Source organism: Petaurus breviceps, unplaced genomic scaffold (assembly GCF_028583685.1).
Source record: "Petaurus breviceps papuanus isolate PSGF00001 unplaced genomic scaffold, PetGlider_PUasm1.0 126, whole genome shotgun sequence".
Taxonomy (NCBI): Eukaryota; Metazoa; Chordata; class Mammalia; order Diprotodontia; family Petauridae; genus Petaurus; species Petaurus breviceps.
Genome location: NW_027185655.1, coordinates 77,654,650 through 77,666,679, shown reverse-complemented (window position 1 = coordinate 77,666,679; position 12,030 = coordinate 77,654,650). Strand labels below are relative to the sequence as shown.

At 37.3% G+C, this 12,030-nt stretch overlaps 1 protein-coding gene across 1 annotated transcript in view; it reads right to left on the bottom strand.

Moving 5' to 3' along the window:
- The window catches only part of ETFDH (electron transfer flavoprotein dehydrogenase), a 36,352-nt gene that overhangs the window by 21,687 nt on the left and 2,635 nt on the right, over nt 1–12,030 (bottom strand). Inside the window, exons 2-6 of the mRNA XM_069097319.1 lie at nt 6,320–6,466; nt 5,685–5,914; nt 4,495–4,576; nt 1,262–1,380; nt 1,043–1,120 (exon numbers count right to left, since the gene is read on the bottom strand). Coding sequence (XP_068953420.1) covers nt 1,043–1,120; nt 1,262–1,380; nt 4,495–4,576; nt 5,685–5,914; nt 6,320–6,466 — 656 coding nt within the window. The remainder of the gene's footprint in view (nt 1–1,042; nt 1,121–1,261; nt 1,381–4,494; nt 4,577–5,684; nt 5,915–6,319; nt 6,467–12,030) is intronic.

Sequence of the window (12,030 nt, the reverse complement as noted above, 5' to 3'; positions counted from 1 at the left end):
ATATACATGTATATGAAATGTATATATATACATGTATATGAAATGTACCTACAGACATCACATTAAGATACTTAAAAGTACCAAATATATATATACACACACACACATACATACGTATATGTACACACACACACACACACACACACACACATGAATGACAGGTGGTTTGGCTTTGAAAGGGATTAAGTAGCTCCCGCCATCATATAATACCCGTGTAGGCTACACCATGGCAAACTACACCATCCCTCCAGCCTGGGTCTGTGATCCAAATAAGGGGTACCATGCCAGCCAATGGAAAACACTTCCGTGTGAATCTTCTGTGCTCTGAAGGCTCAGGGGCTGACACAGCCCTCCACTGTAACCCCTGCCTGGACTCAGGTAGATGGTGTTCAACACCTTCCAGGGAGGAGCATGGGCTCAGGATGAGCGGAGCCCCAGCGTTCCCTTCTAGGGAGGTCAGCCTTTTGACCTGCTCATCATAGTGACAGATAACTCTTACGAGGCTGTGGCGGGAGACTCTTACAAGGCGTGCTGTATTTCACTGCTTCACACAGCGCCTACCTCTGCAGCTTGTCCAGGTCCTGGAGATCGGGGGCGATGTGGAGCTATAGAGTGTGTCCATCCTCTGAACTTCGGAGACCTAGGCCTCTCAGGGCCGTTGGGGCAGGAATGGAGCTGGGGTTTTTACTTGGGACATGGGGCCGGGTTGGGAGGGGGAGACTTCAAAACCTAATAAAGTCTTTGTTACCCCCCCCCCCAAAAAAAGGGATTAAGTAAAGACTAATTCTTTTTTCATTCCTCTCTTGGACATGTCATTTTTGTACCTTAGTCCTTTATGGTTCTGAAGCTGAATGCCCAGTTTTTTTTTTAAATCAAGAAAAAAATTCTGTTAACCTATATTTGAAAATTCTCTTAATTATTTAGGCAGTTTATGGCATTGTTAAATTTTTTTGTCAAAATGTCAAATGCATTTTCATTAGCTTTAATTTCCTTTAATATTTTTATCAATTTCTGGAAATCACATTATTATTAAGAAGTTTACCTTTGGTGCTCCATCCTTCTGTATGCCTACATCATTAGTAGCAATTCCTTTTACACTGCCATCTTCATGATATAGGACCTTATTTTTAAAGACAGAAACAAATTAATCACTATCGCTATAAAACTAAAGTGTACTTCCTTTACATGAACAAATCTCTTCCAATGCACACATAAAAAAATATCTCCTTCTTATTAGGATACTAGAAGAAGATTTCATTACCTCTGCAGCTGCATACCCTGGGTACACTTCAACACCAAGTTCTTCTGCTTGCTGTCCCATCCAACTAACCAAATGGCCTAAGCGCACAATATAATTTCCCTGATTAGTCATTGGAAGACCTATAAATACAGAATACATGCTCTTAAGAATTTACTAATAACATATTTTAAAAATCATTATTCTTAAAAATAAAAACTCAGTAACAGAGATCTGAGTTTAGTATTTACTTCAATACATTAAGGATCCATGTTTCATCATTGTATGGGTTCATTCTCCATCAATGCAGATCACAATTCCTCTATTCCTCAGTACACTGCTTCATGACTTAATACCATTCATTATTTCACCAAAGTATCATTTGGTGGTCAAACTTCTGGTGATAGGCCTCTTTGAAATAAACTAAGGTTGATGTAACTGTGAAGTGGTTCAACATTTCTGGAATGCAATTTGGAACTATGTCCCCCAAATCATTAAACTGGGCATATCTTTCAACTTAACAATACAACTACTAGGCATGTGCCCCAATGAAAAAAAAGAAAGAAAAAAATATAACCGCCATAAGCAATAAATATTCATAGCAGTCTTTTTAATGTAGCAAAGAACTAGAAACTAAAAAGATTCCCATTAACTGGGAAAATGGTCAAAAATTATGATATATTAATGTAACAGTTTATTACTGAGTCATACGAAATGATGAAAGGGATAGATTCAAAGCTAATACTTAACTAAGCAATTATTAGATATCAGGCACTGGGCTAAGCACTGGAGATACAAAGAAAGGCAAAAAATAGTACCTGCCTTCAAGGAGTTCACAGTCTAATGGGGATGGCAACATGCAAACAACTATATATGTATAAACAAGAAATATGTAGGATAAATTGGAGATAATAAAAGGTTGGGAAAGTATTAGCATTAAGGGGAATGAAGAAATTTTTTTTTGTAGAAGGTGAGATTTTAGCTAGTCCTTGTAAGAAGCCAGGGAAGCTTGGAGACAGAGATAAGGAGAGAGAATCTAGGTATGGGGAACAGCTGGTGAAAATGTATAGGAAAAATGGACTGTCATATTCCAGGTACAGCAAGGAGGCCAAAGTCACTGGATCATAGATTACATGGAGAGGCATAAGGTCTAAGAAAGTTATGAGGTACTTTAAAAGCTGAACAGATTTTTATATTTTATCCTGAAGGTAATATGACAGTCAATGGAGTTTATTGAATAGGAGACTGATAAGGTCACATTTATCATTTAGGGAGATCAACCTGATTACTAAGTGGAGGATAGTGGAAGACAGACTAGAGTAGGGAGAGACTTGAAGCAGGGAGACCAATCAGAAAGCTATGGCAATAGTGTAGACATGAAGGGATGAGGGCCTACACCAGCATAGTGTTCATGTCAGAATCAGGAAAGGGGAATATATGAGAGATGTTACAAAGGTAGAATTTATAGGACTTGGCAAATTGATTGGATATGGTGAGAGGAACTAAGGAACATATAAGATTTGGGTCTGGGTTATTGGGAGGATGGTGGTATCTTCAACACTAATAGGAAAGTTAGTAAGAAGGGAGAACTTGGGGGGAAAGATTATAAGAGAAACTTAGGAAGATTTGTATGAACTGATGAAGAGTGAAGTGAGAAGAAGCAGTAGAATGGTATCATACAATGACTACATCACTATAAAGAAAAACAACTTTTTAAAGACTTAAGAACTCTGATCAGGGGCAATTAGGTGGTAGAGCAGCAGCCCTGGAGTCAGGAGGACCTCAGTTCAAATCTGGCCTCAGACACTTAACACTTACTAGCTATGTGACTTTGGGCAAGTCACTTAACCCCAATTGCCCCTCCAAAAAAAAAAAAAAAGAACTCTGATCAATGCAATGATCAATTATGACTCTAGAGGAGTGATGAATTCGCAAAATAAGACATACTTTTTTTTGAGGGGGGAAGGCAGGGCAATTGTGGTTAAGTGACTTGCCTAAGGTCACACTAGTAAGTGTTAAGTGTCTGAGGTTGGATTTGAACTCAGGTCCTCCTGATTCCAGGGCTGGTGCTCTATTCACTGCGCCACCTAGCCACCCGAAGACATACATTTTTAGACATTACCTGTATATGTTTATGTTTTATATGTCTATGTACATGTTACAAGTGAAAATTAAAAAACCTTTTTTGGGGGAGTTACAAGGACTAAAGAAAGCAAAAAAAAAGCCCATTAATGAAACATTTTTTAAACAGAAGAGAAGGAGGTTTAGAGGTAAAATATTAACAAGCAAGATAACTTCTGGAATTAGTATGCTGAATTTAGCATTTCTCTCTCTTTTTTTTTTAAATCCCAAGCCAAAAAACAAGCAGTACATAATTAAATATGCAGTTTCATATACTCTTTTTCTGTTCTTTTTATATGGAAATATTTGTTTTTGTCAAATTCAAAATAAAATAAACTTAAAAAAAAATTAGCCCAGCTCAGATGACAGACACATAAGCTTACTTATCATTGAAGCCCTTCCAATCTGTTAGGTGCTGTCAGAATCTGTGCCTTTGACAACCCAGGGTTACTTCCTTATCACCATAAAGGGGCAGAAGACAATTTTAATTGGGAGACAACAAATATGGAAGGAAGAAGCACATATATTTTAATTACAGCTATTCATTTGTTCCAAGACTAACTTCTTCACATTAATGCTTCCATACTGTGTTTCCCCGATAATAAGACACTGTCTTATTAAATTTTTTGGACAGAAAAACACCAGAGGGCTTATTTTCAGGGGAGGGCTTATTTTAATGAACATTGACAGCAATTTTAATAAACAGGTAAATGTGAACCAAAAAATGTACCTTTATTCAATAATGAATTCAATAAAGAACAGGATGACGCGCTCACTGCTGCAGCTCTGATTGGATGCAGCTTGGAGCACGGCGTGGGTTTCACGGGGGGGGGGGCAGTGCATACAGAGGGTACCGTAATGTAGCATGTAGCGCAGGGGATCACCTTCACTACAGTAGCAATCTCAATAGGGCTTATTTTCGGGGGAGGGCTTATTTTAGAGGAATCTTACACAGTAAGGGGAGGGCTTATTTTCGGGATAGGTCTTATTATCGGGGAAACATGGTATATTGAAATAAAAATCAAATTACAGCAACAGATTTTAAAAAGCAAATTACCCTATACAACTACAGTACTTATACTTCATGTCTAATTTCCTACCTTGTCATTCACTGTTCAGAATTCCTCACTCCTTACCTGGAAGTATTGGTACAGGAATTCTAAATTTCTCTGTTAAAATTCCAAATCTATCTTCTGTTACAGGAGTGGTAAGTGGAGCCTATATATCAAGAAATGGGAAAATACAAAAAGTTGTTCATAAAAATATTTATTTTGCATGTAAAAGAAAGACACTGCATTCTTTTTTCATAACTTTATGTGGATCAACAGGTTTTATATTATTTTAGGTGATGATGGATCTCTGTGTTATAACTTATTATACAGTTAACATAATGGGAGACCTGTGAAGAACAACCTTTATTTTTATATTATAATTGGTATCATTAATCCAAAGACATGTACTTCAGTTATTATGTAGAAAAGAGGAACAGAAACCATTTTGGATCTAATTTGCTCATTATGAAAAGCACAAGAACGGTATTAATTTTTTACCTTTTTCCTAAGTTTTTCCATGTTACTTATTCTACTGTCAGATGTATCACCTTTACAAATTAGGAAACAGGTATAGAAGTATGGTGTCTAAAGTCAAATTAGCAGCAGAGCCAAGAATAGACAACAACCAATTAGACATCAATTTGCTCTAGTCTATGTGACTTTATACACCTTGAGTACTTTAAAAGATGCACAATTTTCTGAATGTACGAACTGCTTTCAATGTGCTTTAAAACAGTGCCTTCCTGAGTTCCTGTGACTGAAAAAATACCTCCTAGTAGTCAACTTTATTATGATATGAGGAAAGAAGAGGGGTGATAGAGACTAGGAGAAAAAAGAAGAGAGGGAGATATAGAAAGGGTGGAAAAAGGGAAGAAGAGGGCGAGGGGCTGTATATTTATTTTCAAAATTCAAGTTAGCTTCTGTGGATTGGAAATATTGTTTCAAGTTTATATATAAGATTCTAAGAAGAAACAAAGATTACATAACAAAACTTAATAAAAAATATTTTTTTCCCCAAAATACAACTGGTTCAACTTTCAAAGATAGGTTGTATCATAAATCTTCTAAGTATGCAGAAAATACTAAATTAAAATGAAAACCTCAAAATTGCAACCTTGATACTTAAAAATAATTTTAATCCTAGTTTTCCCTTTATTCACTAAAAATATTCCTAATCATTCTCTGAAAAAAATTCTTAAAATGAAAAGTATTTATACAAATATTTGGAATGGAGATGATTTAAAAAAAAAACAACAACCAATAGTTATGCATACCCCTTTCTCTTTCCAGTCTGGGAAGAGTTCTTCAAAAGCAGATGGGTCAAGACAAGCACCAGAGAGAGTATGGGCTCCTATATGAGCAGCCTTCTCCACTAGACACACTCGAATTTCTTTTTCATGTTTAGTAGCCAACTGTTTTAGACGAATAGCTGCAGAGAGACCAGCGGGGCCTCCACCAACTATTACTACATCAGCTTCTTCTGCAAATCTTTCCATATTCACCCCTTTAAATGAGGTTAAAAAAAAGAATTAGATATTATTTTTTGCTTGATAAATTCTAACCTAAATACAACATTTACAGTAAGTATATTACTGTAATAGGTGTTCCCTAAAATCCTGTCATAGTGTTCATTTTATTAACCTTGGTAAATCAAGTCTCAGCTTTGAGGCTTCATGTATACTAGCATCTAAATGTAAACTTACCTAGTGATTAGTGTCTAAGAATGTATTTGGCAGAAGGTACAATGTAGATACACTGAATACAAAATATAAAAGTTTGGAACTATTATGGGAAAAACAGAGATATGTCATTCCTTAAAATGAAACTCTGAAATTGTCCCATTCTTAGTGTTTTCACACTGGCCTTACCCAGAAATACTTGGAACAATTTTCTGCCACTTCTTACTTACCTTCCCATCGACTGTCTTTCTCCCGAGGGCAGATTGTATAGTGTGTGGTGATACGAGGCACTGCAGAAGCTGAAGCCCATCTTGCAGCACCGTGATGCAGCAGACAATCCTTCTTGATTATTTTTAGGGCATGTAAGCACTGATGTGCTGCATAAAAATCAAGGATATTACTTTTATAATTTAATTTTCATGGCAAATAAATCTCTGTGAAGCAGCAGGGGACGGTGGAAAGGCTGTTGCACTTGGAATGAGAGAGGCCTAGATTCAAAACCCAACTCTGCCACAGACTTATACCTGGGCTAAGTCCCTTCACTTCTCTAGATCATTCCCTTATCTGTTAAATGAGGCGATTTATTTATTATTATTATTTTAATATTGTTATTATTTATTCTATTATTCTTTAAAATTCTACCAATCTATTAAATATCACTATTCTTCCAACCAAACTATTCTACACACCATTGCAGGAACACAGAGAACAAACTAAAACCAAACTTAGAAAGACAGGCTGGAACCAGACTGCAAAGGATGCTAATGTTAGGCAAAGAAGCTATTTAGCTATAATCTTGTGTTTTTTTTTAACAGCCAAAATGCCAATATGTAAACATTTTGAGTTCTCTAGAAGTATACAAACTTATCAGTTGTCAGACAGATCTCAAATTTAGAGAAGCAGTAACTGAATTAATGTTCATAGTCTAAAAAATGCTGACCCAGCACTTCCTGCCTTCTTTTCTGTCAGCATATCACAATGGAAAAGGTGTGTATAACAATGAGGGCCAATCTACAAATTTATCTTTTTAAAAAGGCTCAGAGAGAAATAAAGACTTGCTCGTGGTCACATAAGCTTATAAGTGTCAGACCCAGGATCTGAACCCAAATCTTTTCTGGGTCAAATCAAATGTTCTTCTACTAAATGCTGACTGAGAACCACAAAGTTTAAGCCAAAAAAAAAAAAAGCCTATAGAGGAAGTCTTCCAGCAAATTAGGTAAATCCTCTGTGAAGGATCTAAGAAAAAACATGGTAGAGAATGTATAATATTAAAAGATGTAGATGGGTTGTGATCTTTACTTTTCTCACCATAATTCTGAAATACATACTATAACACTTTTGAGGTCACTCAGCTAGTCAGTATCAAAATTGGCACTTTAACCTGGGTCTTTTAACTTTAAGATCAATGTTCTTAACCTTTCAATTCAATGTTGAAGAAACTGGAGATATTTGAAAAGAAAAAGTTGTAGGACTATATTGATATGAGGGGTTGCCATATGGAAGACTAATTAATTAGGCTTTGGGTGAATGGATCATATTACGGAATTAAGGTCATGAGATCATTTATTTAAGAATTTTATTGGTCATTTTGGCCAACCCTTTTAAAATCTGAGGAAACTGTTGCCACAATAATTAAGTTACACAGATTATAAGTAGCAGAGGCAGCATTTGAACCCAGGTCCTCTGAATCTAAATCCAACAGCCTTTTTACTATACCATGTTTTATCTCTTCTTCTTGGTCATTGGGGACAGATCTTGAATTTTGAGAACCAGTAATTGAATTAATGTTCAAAGTCTAAAAACACTGACTCTGTATTTCCTGCCTTCCTTTCTGTCAGCATACCATCACAGTAGAAAAGGTGTGCACACCCAAGAGGGAGAAAATATAGAAAAGTTGATAGTGGGTAGGGAAAAACTTCTTAACGTTCAGTTATCCAAAATCAGAGTGGGCTGCTGACTGTAGGGAATGGGATGGAAGGGATAACAATGTATTTCTATGTGTGGAGGTGGGGAGATGGCACTAAGAACTCCTCTTTGGAGGTCTTCTGAAGCTAGATGATCACAGGCTGGAAATATTCTAGACAGAATTTATGATATAGATAATTACTGATCTAGATAAATTTGGAAGTGTCTTGCAACTCTAATATTACATGAGTCTGCACATTAGCTAGGGGAAGAGGAGATAGGGCTACCTAGGGAGGCTTATTCCAACATGTAACTTTATCACTATGATTCCATTTGTTCAGATATAATAGGCTTTGGATTTTATATTTGGGTTTTCTGAGACCAAACTCTGGATTACAGAGAGGTAAACCTGTGGCCTTTCCCGATCATTAACTTGACTTATATGACAATACACAAAATGTCAGATTTCTCAATATGAACTGCAAATATAATAAATAAAATGCAACTTCTCTGCTTATGGTCTTGCAGGAGATAATGAAAGCTATGTTGTAGAAAAATAAAAATTAAGCATTTTCAAACATACCACTTCATATTACCCTTAACATCCTTGTGAGATAGGTAAATATGGATACAAATTTCATTTTACATGTTGTAATGTAATACCAAGCAAAGGCAATTTCCCAGGTTCAAAATACCAGCATAGGTGCTCTCTATTTTATTCAGTAACAAACCCAGAACAGAGAAGATCAAAACATGACATCATTCAAAATACAGCATTTACTAAGTGTGATTAAATCATCTCCAAGGCCTACCCCACCCCAGGACCTTCCAATCATTCAATCAATTACAAAGTCTCTGTTCCAAATACTTCTCCACCCCTAGGCTATACCTTAATTAAGTCCACCACAAAGCCCCTCTTCTCAAATGGAGATTAGTTTCCAAACATAAGTAAAATACATTCATTTGCTCAACCATAGAACACAAAAAGGTCAAAAGTTCCCCACCCCTGGATCACAATTGAATCTACCCCAGAGTTACATCAAGTTTAAACACAGCACTTAATACCCAAATGGAGGTCTTTTCTTCATCTTGACACGAGGCAAGTTCTCAGCAATCTTAGTTCCTGGAGAGACAAGGCTTAGCAAGGCCATAAGATACATTGCCAGTCCCTTCATGAATTTATCCTCTGTCTGTAGAACAGTCCTAGAACCCCTGAACACATTAGCAAAGCCCTCTCCCAGGATTTCTGTAAACATACAACAAGAAAATCCTTCTTCAGGGCTTCTAAACCAACAGAAAGGCTCCCAGACCCCTGCAACAACAGTACTGTCCTTCACCAGTGGACAGTATTCATTCTGTCTGCCGGACAGTCTCCAGACCCCTGCAACAACAGCACTGTCCCTCACCAGTGGACAGCATTCACTCTCTGTCTGCAGGACAGTCTCAGGCCTTCTTAACCAAATGCCAGGTTCCAGGACTTCTTCAACAGGACAGTCTTTCACCAGTGGACAAATCTGGCAAAACAACATCAAAACAGACAGACAAAGTACCAGCAAAACAGCCATGTCTCCTCAGTCCTTGGCAGCTCAGGGGGCAGGTCTCAAAAGTCCAGGGCAATTCAAAGCGGCCACCAGCAATCTCTTAGTCTCTCCCTCTCCACGAGGTGCTGCTTCCAAAAAGAACTTCCGCCTCTCTCTTGTCTCTCCAAATCTACGTCACCAGCTCCTCCCAGTCAGGACTTTCTTTTCACATCAAAAAGTCCATCCCACAGGTGGGATTAACAAGCTCTGGGTTTTAATACAATCAATTTGAAAACCAAGCCAATACAGGGGAATCTTTAATTGCCATTACTATCACACATGTATACAAAAATGTTAAATGACATATTCAAACATAAGCTATCAGTGGTAAGGCTAGAACCTAGGTCTTCCAATTCTCAGGCAAATGTTTTTGATTACATTTAATGTGATCAAAGATTCCTAGGCAGCCACAGAGCTTTCAGCAATTGGCACAGTGGTAAACTCTACCTGAACTTTTGGAATAGGACTATAAACTCACTTAGACAATCAATCTCTCTAATATGACTTACCCAGAGGTAAGAAAGAATCACTGAGGGGTTCTGAGCAGGGAAGTTAGATGGATAAACCTATGCCTTAGGAAGGTTACTTTGATAGTTGTGTTGGAGAATGGATAGGAGAGAATACAGACTGGAAGTAACCAATAACAGGCTATTACAATAGTCTAATTAACGTGTGAAGACCTAAACTGAAGCAGTAGCCTCTGAGTAGAGAAATGCAAGAGATATTGTGGAGGCAGAATTGAGAGGACTTGGTAACTGACATACTGGGGAGAGGAAGAGTCAAGACTAATTCCAAGATTATGAACCTGGATGCCTAGAAGAATGAGGATTTCCTCAAAAGAAATGGGGAAGTCTTGCAAAGAAGCAGGTTTTCTTTTTCTATTCTTTTTCTGGGATTTGAAATGTTATCAGCATAGGAAACTCACACTGTGGAAACTCCGTTATCAATTCCCCAAGAGGTTTAGAGATTTGCTCAGACTCACATAGTTGGTATGTGTCAACAGTAGAACTTGAATCTTTAGGTCTGCTTAACTCCAAGGTATACCTACTTAAATGTTTTATAACCTGTAAGTGAACTTTAAAGAGGCTGCCTCCTGTCAGATATGGAAGACTTGCTTTGGAGTCAAGAACACCCCTCTTTCTCTCTCTTTTCTTTTAGATGAATAGTAAAACTTAAATACATAATAAGAAAAGAAAAAGAAACATAAATTCAAATATTAAAACTTAAATGTAAAATAAGAAAAAAAAATGTCATGTGATAGCAGAATGTAGGAGAGGATTTGAAATATATAGCAATAAATGTCCATTTCAAGAAAGCCCGTTGTGTTGAAAACTACATCTTTTCTTTGCTTCCTTGTAGGTTTTCTTTTGTTCTCTGCTATACACTTTTTATTTTGTTCTTTTTCCCTCCTTCCTCCCCCCCCCACAATTAAGCATGGACATATTTATATATAGATATTGATGTACAATTACATGTGTACATACACATGCATAATACATACATACATAAACATATGCTTTCCCTAAGAGATTCTACTCCTAAATTTTGTTTTTATGTTTCTGCATGTCTTCTTTCCTAGCCCTCCTGACTCCTCTACCCAATATCTTGCCCTCCTATTACTTAACCTAACCATACCTCCAATGATTTCTCCCTTATCCTCCCATTCCCATAAATCTAAACACCCTTTTATAGGCCCTTTTGACCCATTCCCTCACCATCCCCTCTAAAGATCCCTCCCTTTTCCTCCCATTCCTATAAATCTAAACACCCTTGCATACCCAACCTATTCCCTCATCCTCCCCTCTAGAGATCCCTCTCTTATCCTCTCCCCACTCCCTATCCCCTTAGCATTTTCTTTCTAAATTTAGAAGACTTTTATATTCTTCTAGATGTATATGTATTGTTCCCTCTAGAACCTATTCCTGATAAAAGTAGGTTTCCAAAACTACCAGCCCTCCTCCTCCATCTAATTCCTCTGTTTTCATTCTTCTTTTTGTACCTCATTTGTGTAAGATAATTACTCTTTTTAGCTGTTCTGGATGGTTTTATTTTTTGAAGTCATATCACTTTCAGGTCTACCCCAATTTTCCTTATGAACTACCCAATTACTACTAAAAATCTTAGACATACAGTTTATATACATAAAAGGTAAACACTCTGCCCTTATTGAGTCCCTTGTAATTGATCTTTGGTATACATCTTTTTTTTTTTCCTTTTTGGAGGGGGAAAGGCAGGGCAATTGGGGTTAAATGACTGTAAGGGTTATGGGATTTAAAGATCTTCCATGCCCCATGGACGTGCTGACATAGCAGAGCAAGAGAAAGCGGAAAGCGAGAAAAAGTGAAAAGCCGAACTAACGGTCCTGTGGTTGGCGGTTGGCGGCGGTTGCGGTTGCCCTTTTTTTTTTTTTTTGAGTTAGGACTCCTGCTGAGCACTGCCAGGGGCCGGAGCTGCTG